This window comes from Dendrobates tinctorius, unplaced genomic scaffold (assembly GCF_039654945.1).
Source record: "Dendrobates tinctorius isolate UK_male_01 unplaced genomic scaffold, ASM3965494v1 ptg000009l, whole genome shotgun sequence".
Lineage (NCBI taxonomy): Eukaryota > Metazoa > Chordata > Amphibia > Anura > Dendrobatidae > Dendrobates > Dendrobates tinctorius.
Window position 1 is genome coordinate 5038675 of NW_027361677.1, and position 20919 is coordinate 5059593.

The 20919-nt window shown below is 48.7% G+C and overlaps 1 protein-coding gene across 2 annotated transcripts; it reads left to right on the forward strand.

Annotated features, from left to right (window-relative positions):
- The first annotated feature begins 11044 nt into the window (after nucleotides 1–11044).
- On the forward strand, nucleotides 11045–20702 carry ARL2BP (ARF like GTPase 2 binding protein). Of its 2 annotated transcripts, none has more exons than XM_073582257.1 (7): nucleotides 11045–11177; nucleotides 13078–13131; nucleotides 13774–13835; nucleotides 14766–14872; nucleotides 15246–15331; nucleotides 18335–18431; nucleotides 19453–20702. In XM_073582257.1, the coding sequence occupies exons 2-7, from the start codon at nucleotides 13094–13096 to the stop codon at nucleotides 19534–19536; spliced, it is 474 nt and encodes a 157-aa protein (XP_073438358.1). In that variant the 5' UTR covers nucleotides 11045–11177; nucleotides 13078–13093; the 3' UTR covers nucleotides 19537–20702. The 2 variants fall into 2 exon arrangements, with proteins under 2 accessions (XP_073438358.1, XP_073438364.1); XM_073582263.1 differs by lacking the exon at nucleotides 11045–11177 and adding an exon at nucleotides 11187–11234.
- Nucleotides 20703–20919: the final 217 nt, after the last annotated feature.

A 20919-nucleotide genomic window follows, 5' to 3' on the forward strand; every position in this document is an offset into this window, starting at 1 on the left:
GAGTTACACTGGAGTTCCTCCTGTCAGATGTTCTTAGAACTCTACTTGTACGGCAGACAGCTGTAGCCTGCTTCGGGACTCCTTGCTACTAAGTCCCGGCTCACTCTCGTTGCTGTTGCGCCCCCAAGTCTTGTGTGGGAATAAAGTGGTGACAACTTCTATTCCTCCGGTGTCTGTCGCAGGACTATTAGTATCAATACAACCTCGGGGACCGGACCCCGGCCTTGCGCTGTGAACTTGGGAAGGGTTCTGCTCTAACCCTGATCCTTAGGCCTCCTCTCCTTACGTTCCGTACTAATCCTTCTTTCTTATGGAGAGAGTCAGGCTTTCTATCAATGTTCCTTTCCTGTGCCAGTGGACCCAGGTCACTGAGGTCGGCTGCAGCACTTCCTTCATCCATCCCACTCGGGGGATCTTCACTATTCCTCTGACTCTGTCAGACTGACTAAATCCTAAACTCTTCCCGCTCTTTTGATGCTAACTAAACTCCACCCGCCTCCCAGCACGCTTCGTGTTCCAAGCAGGTAGCCACCAAAGGGTGCTTTGCTAAACTACTGTGTTGTGTGGGATGCAGGTGTTGGAGCGTGGTCAGGTGTCTCCACCTTATCTGAATGGTGGGGCACCACACCTCAGGAGGAGGTGCAGTACCTCTGTGTCGACTGAACCCTCAGGGGTGCCACATACCCCCCCCGTTAAACACAGCACGTCCGCGGGCTGCAAGTGAAACAAAGATGAAACAAATAAGGAACATACAAAAAATTTTTGAATGCTTATTGAACAATACTTATCTAAAATGTGGGAGGCACTGACTCTTGAACGTTACAAACATTTTAACTAACTATCTATGTCGAAATATAGTACCTAATTCAAAGTTCTATTAGCAGTAAACTCACTACCAGTTCAAGTATTATCAGTAACACATTTCTTTCACCTTGTTAGGCTAGTTTAACACTAGCGTTTATGAGCGCAGCGACGGCCTGCGCATGGCCGCCGCTAAGCCCCGCCCCCTGCCGCGCCTCCGCCGGTAGCTCTGCCCACCGGCGCATGACGCTGCATGTGCCCTGCGTCCCCTATCTTTATCACTGGGGGCGCAGGCCGTGCGCAGTATACGTTTGGCGGCGCATGCGCCTTTTTGACGGTGCGCCGACGCAACCAGACTGCAGCAGGTTGCGTTTGGCGCAGGTCGGCGCACCGTCAAAAGGACGCATGCGCCGCCAAACGCATACTGCGCACGGCCTGCTCCCCCTGTGATAAAGATAGGGGGCGCATGTAGCGTCATGCGCCGGTGGGCGGAGCTACCGGCGTGGCGTGGCAGGGGCGGGGCTTAGCGGCGGCCGTGCGCAGGCCGTCGCTGCGCTCATAAACGCTAGTGTGAAACTAGCCTAACTCTTACTTCTAGACCCTAGGTGACAACCGCTGATGCCTGGTTTGTCACCTGCATTTTCAAATCTTTATCTTTATTCAAATCCTTCATCTCTTTATTAAAACATTCCTAATAGTTATTACTATCAATTAAATTCTATATAAAAGCTATTCTCTAACTATTAATACTTTTATAAAGCACATTATAAAATACTTCACATCAAAACTTCAATAATTCTTGTAAGTGTTGGACACCGCTCCCAGCCGGGATTTCTTGCAGTGTCCTTAGGTGGGAGCCATGCTCCAGGTGAGGTAGTACTTATTCATAAAAGACCTACGTAAAACCAAGAGAGGGCACCTTAAGAGGTGCAGCTATACACAGGACAGTTCTGGATCATTCATTGTCCATGATCTCTGCAGTTCAAATATAAAAGGGCTGCCAACACAACTAGGCAAACAAAAAAAACTGGAATCAAAGAAAAACAACATGATGAACAAAAATGAAGAAGGCATAACAGTGCCTATACCCTCCTGGGTAACAGTTTAGTTATTAACACTTAGTGATGGTCTCCTCCTGGGGTGGTGGAAGCGGGTTGCTTGTGCTGCTTCCAGGGGAGAACTGAAGGGCATCCTCTTCTTCCTGATGGATTGACGTAAGAGGTAGTGGCAGGTGGTGGAATTGCTGCCTGAGGTACAGCAGGTTTAGCAACTTGTACCATAGGGTGTGGGACTGGCGTAGATTTTGTCTGCCTGGCTTTGGCAGAGGTAATCACTACTGTGGGAGGTATTCCTGCCGGGGAACGTAGGCATGTTCCTTTTCGTAGGCCACAATGAAATCTTCTGGTATGCGGCGCACATTCAGGGCGTACCAGCCACGTAGCCCCTCATGCCGGGTGAAAGTAACATAATCTCCTGGGTGCAAGTCAGGAGCAGGGTGTCCCCTCCAGAGGTGAGATTCAACATCCCTCCTGCTAAAGAAGAAGTCAGAGATCCGCTTGGAGTCTGCGATGAAGCCAAACCCCCTCTCGTGATTAACATTCAGGACCTGACCCCATCCTGCTGAGTCCCGGGGACCGTAGTGACCGGCATGGACCTTTTCCTTCTGTTCCAGGTCAGGGCCTAGCACTGCCAGTCTCTGCTGTTCCCGTTCTCGCTGTTCCACTGCCAGCTGGCGGAGAGTCCGCTGGCAATAAGACTCCTCTTCCTCCTCCTGGGGCCGACCTCTACCCACTGTGGACAGGGGCACTACCGCTAGGGCCTCAGATGTTTCCCCCCAGGGTTTAGAATCCCGGTCCCAGACCAAGTCCAGCACGACCTGCCCGAACGCTGCAGCAGCGGTACACCTCATGGCCTTCCCAGGTGCAGGGGCAGCAGACGTACCTGGGGCCTCTTGGCGATACTCCGGCTCCGGTGCAGGTTTGGGACGGCGGTCAGTAGCTGGAACATCCACCGGGATAGTCCAGTCAGCTGTCCGAGGCGGCGGTGGAGCAGATGGAGGCTCCAGGTCCGCAGGGGTCTCCGGTGGGACCTGCGCAGCCGCGTCAGGTCCAGGCAGGAGTTCAACTTCCTCCGCTTCAGCCTCCAGGCCCTCCGGGAACTCCTCATGACAGGCCGCACTCAGCGGTGGTTGCAGCATGGAGATGGAGACAGGCGCCGCCGGTGACAGGGCAGCGGCCGTAGATTCCACTAGTGCTGCCTGGGGAAGATCTGGTGCAGCAGCGACGGGTACCGCGGGTGAAGGTACCGATGCAGCGGCGGCGGGTACCAATGGCGAGGGCACCGATGATGGAGGTACCGATGGTGTAGGCCCCTCCCGGGCATGCTGTCTCAGCCGCAGGCAATGTGTCAGCTGGGCAATCTCGTCCTCCAGCTGCTGGCGGTTCATTTTGGAAGTCGGATTGGAGCCTTCAGGAAATGCGCCAGGGAGGTTCAGCTCAACCTCCTCGCGCACTTCGGGCCTCCTTCCTTCCTCCATCATGGCGCTCTCCTGGCGTTCTTCCTCCTTCCTGGCCTCTTTTCCCGCCACCGGCTCTCGCTCCTCCTTCTGAGGGCGGCGTCTTCTTCCTACTCCTCCATACCAAGCCAGACGTTCAGATCCCCCACTCAGGGGATCTTCACTATTCCTCTGACTCTGTCAGACTGACTAAATCCTAAACTCTTCCCGTTCTTTTGATGCTAACTAAACTCCACCCGCCTCCCAGCACGCTTTGTGTTCCAAGCAGGGAGCCACCAAAGGGTGTTTTGCTACACTACTGTGTTGTGTGGGATGCAGGTGTTGGAGCGTGGTCAGGTGTCTCCACCTTATCTGAATGGTGGGGCACCACACCTCAGGAGGAGGTGCAGTACCTCTGTGGCGACTGAACCCTCAGGGGTGCCACACTAATATGTGGGGGTACTATGAGGGCATCAAACTGTGTAAGGTGAATTGTGGGAACATCATAATGTGGGGGGGACTGTGAGAGGCATCATTTGGGTGGGAGCTGTGAAGGGCATCATAATTTATGGAGAGCACTGTGAGGGGCATCATAATGTGGGGGGAACTGTGAGGGGGATCATAATGTATGGAGGGCACTGTGAAAGGCATCATAATGTATGGAGGGCACTGTGAGGGGCATGATAATGTATGGAGGGCACTGTGAGTGGCATCATAATGTGGGGGGCACTGTGAGGGGCATCATAATGTGGGGGGAGCTGTGAGGGGCATCATAATGTATGGACGGCACTGTGAGGGGCATCATAATGTATGGAGGGCACTGTGAGGGGCATGATAATGTATGGAGGGCACTGTGTGAGGCATCATAATGTGGGGGCACTGCGAGGGGCATCATGTGGGGGAGCTGTGAGGGGCATCATAATGTATGGAGGGCACTGTGAGGGGCATCATTATGTATGGAGGGCACTGTGAGGGGCATGATGTATGGAGGGCACTGAGGAGAATCATAATGTATGAAGGGCATGGTGAAGGGCATCATAAAGTATGGAGGGCACTGTGAGGGGCATCATAATGTATGGAGGGCACTGTGAGGGGTATGGTAATGTATGGAGGGCACTGTGAGGTGAATCATAATGTATGGAGGGCACTGTGAGGGGCATGATAATGTATGGAGGGCACTGTGAGGTGAATCATAATGTATGGAGGGCACTGTGAGTGGCATGATAATATATGGAGAGTGTGGCGCCCCTGAGGCTTCAGTCGCCACAGAGGTACTGCACCTTCTCCTAAGGTGTAGTACCCCACCATCCAGGTAGGCTGGGAACTCCTTTCCGCATTCCAACACCTGCACCCCACACACAGGATAGTTCAGCAGGGACCCATCCATGCTTTATGCTGGAAAGGTCATAGGTGCCTTTTGTGGTCCCTGGCTTCGTAACACGAGAGGTGCTGGGGAGGCGGGTGGAGTTAGATATAAAAGAGAGGGAAGAGTGAAAGTTATTGGTTAGTTGGTTAGAGGAGAGAGAAGAGAGAAGATGGGTGTCTGAGGGACGTGCTGCAGCAGGTCCCAGTGGTCTGGGCTTCTGGCACGAGAAAGACCAGAGAAAGAGACTGATAAGATTGATAACCTAACGTTCCATAAGAGAGAGAAAAAACAGATCGGAACGAAGGAGAAGAGAAGGACGGTGAGAAGCAGGTTGAGAAAGAGAGAGAACCCTTCCAGTCCAGAGAGCGCAAAAGGCCGGGGCCCGGTCCCCGAGGTTGATTGGAACTTTATGTCCGGCAACAGACACCAGAGGAGTAGTGAGCCGCTAACGCCTTGCTCCTATCATAGACTTTGGACACAACAGCAACACGGATAGAGAGCCGGAACGTAGAGTGGAGTCCCCGAAGCAGGCTACAGCAGTCTGTCATACAAGTAGAGACACCTAGAGAGAGGCATTCCAGGTTAACTAAGTACTGGAGTGCTTCGCACCTAAAGACGCATTGGCGGAGTCGTTCAGTAAGGTACATGTTGGCGGAGTGTGGAAGGGAGAATCCTATCCTGCCTGGAGGTTGGCTGGAGCCCTGACCTGGAGAACACAGTACGGAGGCAGGCAGTTGTGTGAACTGCAAACAGTGAGTAAAGCTTTGGAACCGCATACTCTGGTGTCCTCCAGTTATTCCAGCACCACTACACCTGGGTACCAGCCTCCATACCATTCTGCGCCTCTCCTCATCCATTGCACCTACACTGCCCTGGGACTACAGCTCCACCTGTGGGGAGCTATACCATCTCTGCTGCACCACACCATCAGTCCCAACGGATCTGTATGCAGCGTTGGCTTACCATCTAACTTGCCAAACACCACGGGTGGCATCACGAACTATTCATATAAACTTTAACACCATTAACATCACCGCCATTGATATTGGGCGCCCAGGGCCACGGACCGGGTCACCGCCGCTGTGACACATTCCCGCCTTGACACCGGCCCGGTACCGAGTACCCCGCTGCCCTGGGTGTGCGAGGGAGACCCAATTTTGGCTTCACGAACAGGATTACAAGACCCGATGCCATCGGGTTCTGTGTGCCTTGGATTTACAACTTTTGAAAATGTGCAGAAGACCAAATTTAATCGACTGTAAAATTGACATTAGAAATGGTCGCTGGCGTGGAAAAGAAGGGCGTGAAGAGATGGGAGGTCCTAGGAAAATGACCGCGAAGAGTCTTGGGCCGTCCCTGCCTGAATTACTATGTGACCGATGCATGGCCCACCCCCCGAGGGGTTCGTATACTGGCTTGGTATGGAGGCGCTGGAAGACGCCGCCCCCCGGAAGGAGGGGCAGAGAAAGCCAGTGGCGAGCAGAAGGGGCGGAGCAAGAAGAAGAACGCCAGAACGCCATTTTGGAGAGTGAGGGAAGGTGGCCTGCGGAGCGTGGGGAACTGAATCTCCCTGGCGCCATGGCTGACGGCTCCAACCCTGAAGCTGGCATGATTTGCCGGCAGCTACAAGACAAAATCACCGAACTGACTACCCGTCTGCAGCTAAGAAGAGAAGCGCTGGAGAGGCTGAGACGGCAGCGCGCCCCGGCGGGGCCTACATCAGCGGTACCCTCTCCATCGGTACCTGCTGCTGCCGCACCCGACCGCTCCCCGGCAGCGTTAACTTTCACCTCCATGCTGTCGGTGCGGCTGCGTCCCGCTCACCTGAAGAAGTCATCGGAGGACCCGGGAGCTGAGACCGTGCGCCCGCCTGGACCTGTTGCGGCTGCGCAGGTCCCGACCGAAGCCCCCGCGGACCCGGAGCTACCATCTGCTCCGTCACCGCCTGCACCGGAGCAGAGGCCGCACCGCCAGGAGGCCCCAGGTATGTCAGATGTTCCTCCACCTGGGAAGGCCCTGGGGTGTACCGCAGTCGCAGCGGCTGGCCAGTTCGTCCTGGATCTGGTCTGGGACCGGGATGCTGGTGCTGTGGGTGAAAGCAGGTCCCGGGAGGAGCAGAATGAGGCCTATTGCCGAGCCACCATTACAAAGCTGGCAGCGGAGTACTGGGAGAGGGAGCAGAGGAAGCAGGCTGTGTTGGGCCCGGATCTGGCCCAGAAGGAGAGGGCCCGTGCAGGTCATCATGGCCCCCAGGATGCAGCCGGATGGGGACAGGTGCTGAATGTGAATAAGGAGAGGGGTTTTGGATTCATCGCGGACCCCAAGCGCATTGGTGACCTGTTCTTCAACCGGCGGGATGTGGAGTCCCATCTGAGGAAAGGGCATCCAGATAGAGACCTGCAGCCTGGGGAATATGTGACCTTCACCCGGCATGAAGGACTCCGGGGGTGGTACGCCCTGAATGTACGACGCATCCCTGCAGAGTTCATCGAGAGGTACCTGCCATCGAAACCAGTCAATGCCCTTCCATCCACCGGTACCACTCAAACTACTCCGGTACCTGATCCTAGGAACCAAGCTGCTCTTGCATCACCTCCAGTTCGGCAGCCCAAACCAAAGATCTCTGGCTTGACACCGGGGGAAGAGGAGTACCTACGGATTGTCAATGACTACTTGGAATCTGGTAACCACTAAGATAATTTACACTTACAAATCTTGTTACCCAGGAGGGTTTGTTTGCACCAGTTGTGCCTTGTTTGCTATCATGTTTTTCCAGTAGCACTTTTGTTGCCTGTTTTTCTACAAATGGAACTGTGGAGATCATGAACGCTGTGTGATCCAAAACTTTCTTGTAAATAGTTTGCACCCCTTTGGGTGCTCTCTCTTGGTTTTACATATAAAGACTCTCTGCGAAGATGATGTTTTTGAATGGACACGTTTCGAAGAATGATGTCTACCTCAAGGGACACTGCAAGAAATCCCGGCTGGGAGCAGTGTTCAGCACCTTACAAGAATTTTGAATGTTTTATGATAACGTATTTGATAATGTTGTGTCTTATGAAAAGTAAATGTCTTTTATAGAATATTTGATACAGAGAATTAGGAAAGTTTTGAGATAGAATGTGAGAATTGAATAAAGACTGAAGAATTGAAAGTGACAGGTGACAGGCCAAGAGTAGATGGTCAGTGTCTTGCGTCCAGTAGAAGAGAAAAAGAAAAAGAGAATAATTGATAGAAAATGTAATAAAGAAAATGTGTTGAGTATAGCACTTTGAATTGAGAATTGCACTTAAGTAAATTTCTGATATTAAGATAGGAAGTTAACCTGTTTGTAACGTTTAAGAAATGTGCCTCCTACATTAGGAAGATTAGATAAGTATTGTTAAACAGCATTTAAAAATTTTTGTGTGTTCCTGTATTGTACCTTTTGTTGTCTTGCAGCCCGCGGACGTGCTGTGTTTAACGGGGGGGTATGTGGCGCCCCTGAGGCTTCAGTCGCCACAGAGGTACTGCACCTTCTCCTAAGGTGTAGTGCTCCACGATCCAGGTAGGCTGGGAACTCCTTTCCGCATTCCAACACCTGCACCCCACACACAGGATAGTTCAGCAGGGACCCATCCATGCTTTAAGCTGGAAAGGTCATAGGTGCCTTTTGTGGTCCCTGGCTTCGTAACACGAGAGGTGCTGGGGAGGCGGGTGGAGTTAGATATAAAAGAGAGGGAAGAGTGAAAGTTATTGGTTAGTTGGTTAGAGGAGAGAGAAGAGAGAAGATGGGTGTCTGAGGGACGTGCTGCAGCAGGTCCCAGTGATCTGGGCTGCTGGCACGAGAAAGACCAGAGAAAGAGACCGATGAGATTGATAACCTAACCTTCCATAAGAGAGAGAGAACAGATCGGAACGAAGGAGAAGAGAAGGACGGTGGGAAGCAGGTTGAAAAAGAGAGAGAACCCTTCCAGTCCAGAGAGCGCAAAAGGCCGGGGCCCGGTCCCCGAGGTTGATTGGAACTTTATGTCCGGCAACAGACACCGGAGGAGTAGTGAGCCGCTAACGCCTTGCTCCCATCATAGACTTTGGACACAACAGCAACACGGATAGAGAGCCGGGACGTAGAGTGGAGTCCCCGAAGCAGGCTACAGCTGTCTGTCATACAAGTAGAGACTAGGAACACCTAGAGAGAGGCATTCCATGGTAACTAAGTACTGGAGTGCTTCGCACCTAGAGGCGCATTGGAGGAGTCGTTCAGTAAGGTATATGTTGGCAGAGTGTGGAAGGGAGAGTCCTATCCTGTCTGGAGGTTGGCTGGAGCCCTGACCTGGAGAACACAGTACGGAGGCAGGCAGTTGTGTGAACTGCAAACAGTGAGTAAAGCTTTGGAACCGCATACTCTGGTGTCCTCCAGTTATTCCAGCACCACTACACCTGGGTACCAGCCTCCATACCATTCTGCGCCTCTCCTCATCCATTGCACCTACACTGCCCTGGGACTACAGCTCCACCTGTGGGGAGCTATACCATCTCTGCTGCACCACACCATCAGTCCCAGCGGATCTGTAGGAAGCGTTGGCTTACCATCTTACTTGCCAAACACCACGGGTGGCGTCACGAACTATTCATATAAACTTTAACACCATTAACATCACCGCCATTGATATTGGGCACCCAGGGCCACGGACCGGGTCACCGCTGCTGTGACACATTCCCGCCTTGACACCGGCCCGGTACCGAGTACCCCGCTGCCCTGGATGTGCGAGGGCAACCCAAGAGCACTGTGAGGCAAATCATATTGTATGAAGGGCACTGTGAGGGGCATCATAATGTGGAGGGAGCTGTGAGGGGCATCATAATGTATGGAGGGCACTGTGAGGGGCATGATGTATGGAGGGCACTGTGAGGGACATCATAATGTATGGAGGGCACTGTGAGGGGCATCATAATGTATGGAGGGCACTGTGAGGGGCATGATAATGTATGGAGGGCACTGTGAGGCACATCATAATGTATGGAGGGAACTGTGAGGGGCATGATAATGTATGGAGGGCACTGTGAGGGGCATGATGTATGGAGGGCACTGTGAGGGACATCATAATGTATGGAGGGCACTGTGAGGGGCATCATAATGTATGGAGGGCACTGTGAGGGGCATGATAATGTATGGAGGGCACTGTGAGGCACATCATAATGTATGGAGGGAACTGTGAGGGGCATCATAATGTATGGAGGGCACTGTGAGGGGCATGATGTATGGAGGGCACTGTGAGGCAAATCATAATGTATGGAGGGCACTGTGAAGGGCATGATAATGTATGGAGGGCACTGTGAGGGGCATCATAATGTATGGAGGGCACTGTGAGGGGCATGATAATGTATGGAGGGCACTGTGAGGCAAATCATAATGTATGGAGGGCACTGTGAGGGGCATGATAATGTATGGAGGGCACTGTGAGGGGCATGATAATGTATGGAGGGCACTGTGAGGGGCATCATAATGTATGGAGGGCACTGTGAGGGGCATGATAATGTATGGAGGGCACTGTGAGGCAAATCATAATGTATGGAGGGCACTGTGAGGGGCATCATAATGTATGGAGGGCACTGTGAGGGGCATGATAATGTATGGAGGGCACTGTGAGGCAAATCATAATGTATGGAGGGCACTGTGAGGGGCATGATAATGTATGGAGGGCACTGTGAGGGGCATGATAATGTATGGAGGGCACTGTGAGGGGCATGATAATGTATGGAGGGCACTGTGAGGGGCATCATAATGTATGGAGGGCACTGTGAGGCAAATCATAATGTATGGAGGGCACTGTGAGGCAAATCATAATGTATGGAGGGCACTGTGAGGGGCATGATAATGTATGGAGGGCACTGTGAGGCAAATCATAATGTATGGAGGGCATTGTGAGGGGCATAATGTGTGGGGGGCACGGTGTGGGGAGAGGACTGAAACCAGACATAACATTTCATAGATATATATTCTTGCTATTGTTTTTTATTACAGTTTGTTAATGTAACAATGTTAGGCCGCTGCCTTACCCCCAAGCCTAAACCACAGGACTCTGTGTGTATGGATGTATATGTTATCTATAATGATAGTAATCCTATATAATGTTACTTCTGCACAGAATATTGCATTTGTCACTATTTACATGTAACCATGGTGACCAGGTTTGGGTTTATTTCGTTTCACAATACAAATTGTATGAAACTTTATTGATTTGTGCCCCAGTCTCATTTCCATCCAATACAACTGGCTGTAGAATCCCTTCCAGGGCACGTGACGCGCAGGCCAACCACACTCCGTTGCCGTGGAGACGGGTAACGGCGGCTCCTCTGCGCTGATTGGTTGCTGCGCTCTGAGCGTCTATTCATCAGCCGTTCCTATTGGTCAGCGGGAGACGATGAGCAAACGTCATTGGTCAAGCGTAAATGTGGCACATCCCGGAACTGAAAGTCGTCCTGTAGGCAACAAGAAAAGCTTTATTTGTATTCCGCCGAGTGTGGTGACAACACGTATGTATCCTCTTTATTACTATTGCATCCTCTGGTTTGTGTGCAGGAAATGTGACGGTGTGTACTGGGCTGAGACTAAGCTCCTCACGAGCAGCATGGACACAAGGGAGACGGAGGGACATTTACCGAAGTGCTGTTATCCCTCTATGCGTGGTGTTCGTGCCGAGCTTTTGTGATGATATGACGTCATTATTCACTTTTAGCAACATTTGTTGAAAAGAAGTGGAAGTTGAAAATTGTCTTTGTTGCCATAGCAACCAATCAGTGCAGCTTTTATTATTGTTACACCCTAATAGCCAATCACAGAGCAGCTTTTATTGTTGTACCCTCACAACCAATCCCAGCGCTGCTTTTATTTTACACCCTCACAGCCAATCACAGTGCAGCTTTTATTATTGTTACACTTTCATAGCCAATCACAACTCAGCTCTTATTTCTTAAAAATGAAAAGCTGCATCGTGATTGGTTTCAACGGATAAGGCCAAATTCAGACCTCTGCGAATCGCTGTCCGTGTACGGTCCGGTCTGACAGTTCGCTGTGGGAGCAGTGTGGATCGGATGTGGATTCGCTGCTAGATCTGCATTATCATGACGAATCCACATCTAAACCTGCCCCAGCATCGCTAAGTGAGACATGCAGATACTCCGGAGGATTTGTCTCTGGCTCAAAATTACAGTTCACATTTAAAGGGGTTGTCCACTACTCGTACGTCTGAGGGAAGGGTGGCTGCTGGTTGGCTGCAGCGCTCACGTGGCATAGCAATATCAGGCAAGTGGCAGCAGATCCGGCTCCATTTCTGCTATAGGTATCTCAGAACGCAGATTGTGCCTCATTGTAACTTTATTTTGGACTATTTCCATATTCTTGATGATTAATTATCAGCTGTTCTCTATCAGAATTGAAAATTAATAATTCTACCCACAGAACGACATCAAGAGAAACAGAAAAATGTTAGCAATCTCGCAAAATAACGACACGAACCCAAACTGAAGAGCCCAGTGTTGCCCGGGCATAGTAACTAACTGCCGTCCCGCTCTCTCCCTCCGCAGCTCCTCGCGCTGTCTCCCTCCGCAGCTCCTCGCGCTGTCTCCCTCCGCAGCTCCTCGCGCTGTCTCCCTCCGCAGCTCCTCGCGCTGTCTCCCTCCGCAGCTCCTCGCGCTGTCTCCCTCCGCAGCTCCTCGCGCTGTCTCCCTCCGCAGCTCCTCGCGCTGTCTCCCTCCGCAGCTCCTCGCGCTGTCTCCCTCCGCAGCTCCTCGCGCTGTCTCCCTCCGCAGCTCCTCGCGCTGTCTCCCTCCGCAGCTCCTCGCGCTGTCTCCCTCCGCAGCTCCTCGCGCTGTCTCCCTCCGCAGCTCCCTGCGCTGTCTCCCTCCGCAGCTCCCTGCGCTCTCTCCCTCCGCAGCTCCCTGCGCTCTCTCCCTCCGCAGCTCCCTGCGCTCTCTCCCTCCGCAGCTCGCCGCGCTCTCTCCCTCCGCTGCTTCCCGCGCTCTCTCCCTCCGCAGCTCCCCGCTCTCCGTGCGCTGTCCAGCTCTATCCCTCCGCAGCCCCGCTCTCCGTGCGCTGTCCAGCTCTATCCCTCCGCAGCCCCGCTCTCCACCTGCGTCCAGCACTTTGCCTCTGCAACCCCGCTCTCCACCCACTAGTGTGCGGGGCAATGTGGAGTGGGTGTGGCATGACACACACACTCAGATTTATATATAGATAGATATAAATATATTTAAAATACTTTTTTTTTCACCACTTAAATAAAAAAAAAAAATAGAATCTGGAATGTAATTGTAAAATAAATGTCGTCCTTGACAGCTGTTACTGGGGCCTGGGTCTCCTTTAGTCATCAGCATAGTTTTGGATATCACCTGCTCATAGGTTTATATGTTACATTTCTTCTTTTCCTTTTCGCAGGTTGGGTCCATGTAACATGGAGGACCTAGAAGAAGAGAATTTTACCCTATCAATGTAAGACCACATGGGGGCACAGTGTGATGTTCTGTAATGATCACAATATGTGGGAGGTCTCAGCTACTCGGACATCACCTATATCCCCCTCTGGTGTCAGCGCTGTCTCTCCCAACAATCAGACCATTCACTGACATCTGGAGGAAATGAGAGCTGCTGCTGCTGCTGCTGGATGTATGTGATGTGTCTGAAGACGGGGAGAGTGATTGGCCGCACGGTGACATCACTTTGGGAGAGACACTGTCACCACCGCTGGAACATTGCCGGCACCAGACATGAGTAGAGGTGTAATTTTAAAAGGGGGAAACATACGGATTGAGATGCAGTGGACAACCCCCTGTAAGCGTTGTTCATATCACACATATTATTAGTGAATCTCTCCCATATTGGAGAATTGCTCCCAAATGTATTAAGGTGATTTCACATTGCATTTAGTTACATGTTCGTGGGTCCCGTTGAGGCTTGTATGCGCCTGCGGGAGCCATAGACTATAATGGTGCCGACTGAACGATCACGCGCTCTGCCATACCGATCTGTCGCCAACTTTCATTATGCAATATATCCTAGACCTGAGGAGGCTGGTGTGCTTACGATGAAGATCCAAGTCAAAATAGCTGTATAATCCTTTTTTTTGCATTGCAGTTCATCCCCCAAGGATGCAGAATTTGACTGTGTGGTCGGACACTTGGAAGACATCATAATGGGTAAATTTGATCCACAACTGCCCCACCGTGCTTCATCTACATAACTGCTTGCAGGCTTAGATTTGGGGGATGGAAAAGTGATACCTTTTGGCTTATTTATTGCCAGGAGGGGACCGAATTTATCTTAGCAAGTTCCTATATATTTCCCTTACCCGGTGTCCTCCCTTTGCTCAGATTGGAGTTCCTTTCCTCCTGCTTCCAATATGGCATCTCCTTAGCGTGGGGAATGCAGGGGTAAGGCTAAACCGCACCTTCTCTGTCTGTCCTCCGCTGTGGGTCACTCTCGCCCCTGCACTCCTCATGTCACTTTAGCGGCTATCTTTGAAACGGGAGAGAACCTCAAACATGTCCTGTAATGTAAAGTGACAGAATCAGATTGTACACGCTCTTTGCCGCTGTTGCAGTGATATCACATCAACTGCTTGCATCACCGCTGCAGGCAATCACTGAACTCAGCGGCTTATGTTGAGCTCATTGGCTGCAGTGGTGATGCAAGCTTTCAACATGAGACCACTGCTGCATCGACAGAGATCCAGCATTGGAGCAGGGGAGAGTGGGCACTGTCTGATGTTGGTATTTTACATTACAGGAAACTTTTGGGGTCCACTTCAATAAAAGTGGAAAATCCCTTTAAGGATGGGCCCCTCCGCAGTCCATTGGCTATTGTTGTAAGATTGCCCTCCAGGGTAAAATTTGCCAGTCTCTGCATAAAGGAACGCAGATTTGAGCAGGAGAGGCAGGTAGGGTGGATATATTTTGAGACTCGTGGTGGAGGGCCGCTAGAAGGTAGGACCCTCAATCTGTACCACTCTATATCCCAGTGCCCGCCAGCCCTCCTCCCAGCTACACCCCTGATACAAAAGTAACCTACAATGTCAAAAGTGTGTTCTATATGACCCTCATTTTGTATTTTTCTTTTTTCTTTTCCAGATGAGGAGTTCCAAGTGCTACAGAGAAACTTCATGGAAAAGTATTACCAAGAATTCGAAGATACCGAAGAAAATAAACTTACATACACTCCAATATTTAATGAATATGTAAGTAAATTAGTAAATCACCTACATCATGCTGCTCTCAGATTAAATAGAAAAAAGAACTGCTGACAGATTTCGTTTAAGTGCCGTTTATTTACCTCCAGCCTTAAGTTAAACATATTTATGGAAGGAAAGTTCTGTGAAAAGGTGGAAGCATTCAGTAAGGCAGAAGCTGTGAATCTCTGACCAGTCCTGCTAAACAAATACGTTATCTAATTTTGAGTGAGTGGTTCCTCCTTTTGAGCAATCTGCCAGCACGATAGGTGACGGAACTTATTTTTTTTTATTTACTTCTTGGCCCACTAGTAGTTTGAAAGTACAATAACCAATTAAGGGATTACGTTTATTGTATGCATGTCTGATTATTTTGTTTTAGATCAGTTTAGTGGAGAAATTCATAGAAGAACAGTTAATGGAGCGGATTCCAACATTTAACATGAGCACATTCATCGCTTCACTACAGTAAGTCCTCTTGTAGATGACACGTAAACTGTATGTGTGACTTGGGAGTCTTATAGATCAGTATTCACGTGCTGCAGCTGGCGCTGTCTACATAGGACTTGTGTAATGACAAGGTACTGGATGCATACGCTGCACTGACATAGCGGCGGGGTAAATAAGGTTTATATAATCGATGTATTGGGAATTGTCCACCCAATCACAATCCACCTGACAGAAACCATTTGATTGCACGCCCATCAGCTGTCACTTCCATTTTACTGTATTTTACCTGTGCGATTCGCTCCTGGGTCCCGATGGAATGCAGAGGAACGCGACATCTGGTCTGGTGGAGCGCACAGTGAGGGAGGCGCTGCCGTGGTCCATCACGTCCGGCCTGAGCAACCGATGACACGTCAGCCTTACCTGACTCCAGCCACCCCTCACTGCTATGAATGACTCATCTAGGAATCCTTATTTCTCAATGGTCGCCTCCTAAATCTTGAGGGATGACGCCTAGTATGCAAGCTAAAGTCACAGGCATGGATTACCCCAAAAAGATCAGATAAGAGTTCTTTGGGAACAAACTCAATTTTAGTAGTAATAGTATCAACCTAGAAATCCGCACACTATTGAATGATGTGCCGAGGCATATCGTTTATAATGTGTCCTACTATGGAGTCCTAAATAGGTATAGGATGGAATATGTCATGCAGAGAAAGAAAAGGTCACGTTACATAAATACTATTCCAATGAAAAGCCATCGTAGGAAAAAAGGAATGTTGCTCACTTTACCCATAAGAGATCGATGCAAATATTAGGTGTTAAGGCCGTTTTCTATTAGATTAGGACTCCACATATATTTCCCTCATTATCGTAAATCCACATATCGTGTAGATTTTATATCAGAAACCGAGATACAATTTCACAACCAATAATATTGTTGAGTGTACATTACTGAGATAATAGGGAGAGATTCACACTTACTGATGATGTACATTGTAAATGACAAAAATGACATGAAGCCAAGTTGTTCTTTCAGCCCTCGTGGTGACGTATCGGGGCGGAATATCCACCTGGTTTCTCTCTGTAGGATCATTTGATCCCAGTCTCACAGGTGACTTACTATCTTGTCAATGCCCATAAATTTTAAGACCGTGTTGTCGCCCCATGTACCACGTTCACATGTCTGGCCAATGGGGTGTCACTGTTCTACATCTCCCAGATAGTCTCCTATTCTACGCATCAAATCTCTGCGGGTCTTAGCTATTCAAGATCACATACACAAGTGGCCTTATATTCCACTTCTTGTGTCCGGCAATTAATGAATAGCAAATACCTTCTGTATCACATTTCCTCTGAAGGTTTTTCCATTGACCAGAAAAGGACAAGCCATACAGTTCCCACGTTTATGGCAGCCGCTAAGATCAGAGTGTAGTCAAGTGGATGGTTTTGATGCACAGAAATGACTGTGCACCAACCTGTCTCTTAGAGACTTGCCCCTTCTGTAGGTACCAACTCCAGCATGAACTTAAAATGCTACTTGATGAGGGTCTGATCAAAATGGTTATAGACAAAAAATACCCTTCTGGCTACTTTTACACCTTACCCAAGCTCTTCAAGGGCCGACCCATAGTGTCGGGAGTGGATGGCCTTTGCCGGACCCTTGGCATATACTTGGATCAGGTACTTAGACCTTTTGTCTTGTCCCTAAGCTCTTACACAAGGGATACAATAGATTTATTGTTGAAGTTAAAAGGCATTTTGGTTAATCCAGGACCAATGCAGGCGATCATAGGTGTAGAGGCTCTGTAATCTTCAGTCCTTCACAAGAAGGAGTTAGAAGCAGTGGGGTATTTTTTTTGTCTGAGAGTATCGCACCTTTAGATTCATAATGATTTTCTACTCCTGGCATTAGAATTTTGCCTCACGAAGAATTACTTTGTTTTTGATGATAAATTCTACCCCCAGCTCAGGAGCACTGCAATGGGGCTTCCTTGTGCGCCAACCTAAGCAAATTTACTCCTTGGCTGGTGGGAGGAAACCAAGATCTTTAGAGAAGATATGGATTCCTACATGGAATGGGTAGACATGAGGGCACGGTATATAGATGATATGTTTAAATTTGGAAGGACACCTCTGATGAACTTATCAGTTTTGTGAAGAAACTTGATAACCATATAGGTTTATGTTTCACTTTTGAATTTATCCCCACATGCCTACCATTCTTGGATATAATGATAAAAAAACAGAGGAGGGGGCTTCTAGAGGCCCATACTTACGTGAAGCCTACAGCCACTAATTCCCTTCTCAGATGGGAAACTAACCACCCAGAACCACTGAGGAGAGGAATCCCCAAAGGCCAGTACCTGCAAATTCACAGGAACTGCTCTAATGACCATGTGTTTAAAAGACTGGCTGATGACTTGAGAACCCTTTTTTCCTTGAAAGGAGCTACCCCAAATAAATTCTTAACAAAGCCTTTCGAGAGAGTAGGTTGAAGGACAGGACCGAGTTGTTAAACTCTGTTAACTCAACCAAAGGAAACTAACGTCACAACTTTTAGTAATAGAGCCCAGAAGGTCGGAAACATTATGGAAAAACATTGGAATATTTTTGAAATGGACAAATAAAGATTGGGCCAACAGACTCACATTCCAGAAGGGGCAACAAATTGGTGCAGTCATTTCTGTGCACCAAAACCACACACTTAGTTATATTCTGATCTTAGAGGCTGCCATAAATGCGGGAACTGTATGGCTTGTCCTTTTTCTGGTCAATGGAAAAACCTTCAGAGAAAATGTGGCACAGAAAGAGTTTGCCATTCATTCCTTTATTAATTCCCGGACACAAGCAGTGGTATGTAAGGCCACTTGTGTATCTTTTTTTTTTTGTTTTTTTGGACTAATTTATCAGCTAAAACTGCAGTGTAAAGCATGGGGGAGGAAGAGTTTAGCCAATCGTGAGCTACTTATGAAATGGGGAGTGGATTTTTGATTATTTCTGATTTTAATGCTTCCATGGCAGATCGCATCGTCAGGAAATGGCCGGAGACATATTTGACATATTGCTGACTTTCACAGATTTCCTGGCTTTTAAAGAAATGTTCCTCGACTACAAAGCTGTAAGTATCACAATTGTGTTCTGGTATTTAAAGGGTTAGTCTGATATTTAATAATTTTTTACCTATTTTTTTTTTAAGCATGGATGGTTTTAAAAATAATTAACAGGTACATTAGCCTTCCAGCACAGGCCCTTCGAGAAACATCTGATAATTAGTCCTGTGACCGCTACAGGCAATCACAGGCTGCAGTGGTCCTCTAACTTCAAAATGGAGCACATTGCTTACAGAAATGGTGCAATCTGCTTTTGATTGAGGTGCTGGAGGGTGTTTTTGTTGTTTCTTTTGTTTTGTTTTTTTTCTTTACTGTCAGATAGCCCCTCTTTCGTATCTGCAAACTTCAGCCCTGCATTTTTTGCAGCCCTGTATGTTTTACTCTGAAATGCTCTGCCGTTTCAGAGAAAGTACAGGGCAGGGAGATTCATCTCTTTTTTTTTTTTTTTTTTCCACAAGACTTCTGGCAAAAAAAAAAGTTTTGAAAATTTGCAATTTTTGGCGAGGCATTGAGAAATCACACCATTCTTGCCCTAGCTCTGACAAAGTGGGCAGGACAGGGGCATTGCGATCCCGGCTCGTCAAATTTATGACGAGCAGTGGCATTCGTACGCCACAAACCTTGACTCTACTAGAGACTGCAGTAAGATTTGCGATGCGGTGCACGCCACTCCATGCCCGTTAATGTATCAGGAGGGTCCAATCTCACACGCTACCTCTTCATGACTCTCCCTGTCCAGGGACCATAAACAGAGACGAGATTAATCTGCGCTCAGTGATTGACAGGTGTATCTTTATGTACACACATGGGCAAGACTTGTCAATCACTCGGTGCAGGGAGGAGCTGCATTAGACTCATATTTCCCCAATCTTTAAACTGTGTTCTCTGAAAACTCATTGCACATTATGATTTGAGTATTTTCTGCACATTACATAAGCTTTTAGCATGGAAAGTTCTGCGGTTAGGGCTTGTGTAATGGAAACATTGGAACTCGCAGCCACCAACAGCATTTTCTGTCTCCCGATTAAGGAAAAAGAAGGAAGAGGCCTGGATCTGAGCTGTGGCTTAGTGGTGACGCCATTATTCAACTCTTCAGTATCATCTTCATCATAGAGACAATCCACCATATGGTCAGTTGTATTTATCTTGTCGCCTTTTCAACGGTTTTCTCCAAAGATTTACTAGGAGCCAACAACAGTCCTTAAATAGGGAGGACATTTGTCGCCTATCCTGAAAATGGTTGTCACGGTCCTCCATTCTTCCACACGTTGGCCAGGCTTCAATAGCGTGGCACTGCTTCCACCCCATGCCGTGTCCATGGGACTGATGGAGGTAGTAGAGTCCCATACACAATGAATGGAGGAACCGTTTGTAAACCACTTCATTTATTCTGGATTGAAGTTTGGAAGAATGGGCAAAAGTGTCGCCTGTTCTCATGATCAACGGGACCACCGGGTATAAGACCATTCTCTCCTGGACTGTGGATAGTTAAGAAAAGTCCGTTGTGGGAAAACCTGTTTTAAAAGGGGCAAAATTTTAAACTTTTTCTTATAAATGCGTGTCTGCTTTTTTTACATTTTGTCTTTTGGAAATGATACGCTTCGTTGTACATATGTCCAAATGTAGTTATGGTTTGCATCGAATGTACAGTAAAATCCCACCAATGTGTGATTAAATGGCTAGTCCCATCCCAGGTGTAACTTTATGGAAACCACCGCTCGCAGTCCTATGCCAATTCCAGAACTCATTCACTTTTGGGGAGTGTGGAAACGGCGCAGGTCAGCCATTACCATAGCTCCGATTCCAGTGGATGGAAAACTGACATGACCCTATAGGTCAACCATACATAGACGTTTGTGATGTTACTGGGCAAAAGTCATAAGACCATCCACAGGGAAAAATCTGCAAATATTTGTGGGACAGAAGCGAGTTTTTTCACTTATGTCCCTGGAATTTGCCCAAACGACCCCTGCTTTTTAACAGTGCCACACTTGTCTCAAGTAATGGGAGCGAGCTGCAAAACAACAGAAAGCCCCGTGGACAGGAGTGGTACGGTTTGTAGGTCAAAACAGACTTTTTCCCAATAATCTCAAAACTCTTTAACAAAAGTCTGCTGTACCTGAGCACTTGGTGGTCTGACACATGGGGGTCTCATACATTCTGTACTTAAGGAATTTTACTGTAAGCCATGCGGGAGTGTCTACATATCGTACTGTACATCCAGCGACTCCTTGTTGTATATCGTTGTATTTAAGGTGTTTAATAAAATATGAAGAATATTTATGACTGACAGTTGTTTCATTTCTGTACACCCCTGTGAGCCACAAATCTGAACTCCAAAGATGTGTTCACACTATGTTATTTGGTGCAGAAACTCTCCACTTGCTCACTTTTTCTGTTCCAAAAATTCAACGTGAACAATTCTTTAAGTTGGAGTGTGTTTGTATAGTTTCTTCTTCCAAGGATGGAGTCAGACGGCCATATAAATCGGACAGA

Coding starts and splice junctions, on each gene's coding strand:
- ARL2BP (XM_073582257.1), top strand. CDS start 13,094: ATGGAGGACCTAGAAGAAGAGAATTTTACCCTATCAAT. Junction 15,332..18,334: donor ACATTCATCGCTTCACTACA/GTAAGTCCTCTT, acceptor CTTCCATGGCAG/ATCGCATCGTCAGGAAATGG. Junction 18,432..19,452: donor TGTTCCTCGACTACAAAGCT/GTAAGTATCACA, acceptor CTCCCGATTAAG/GAAAAAGAAGGAAGAGGCCT.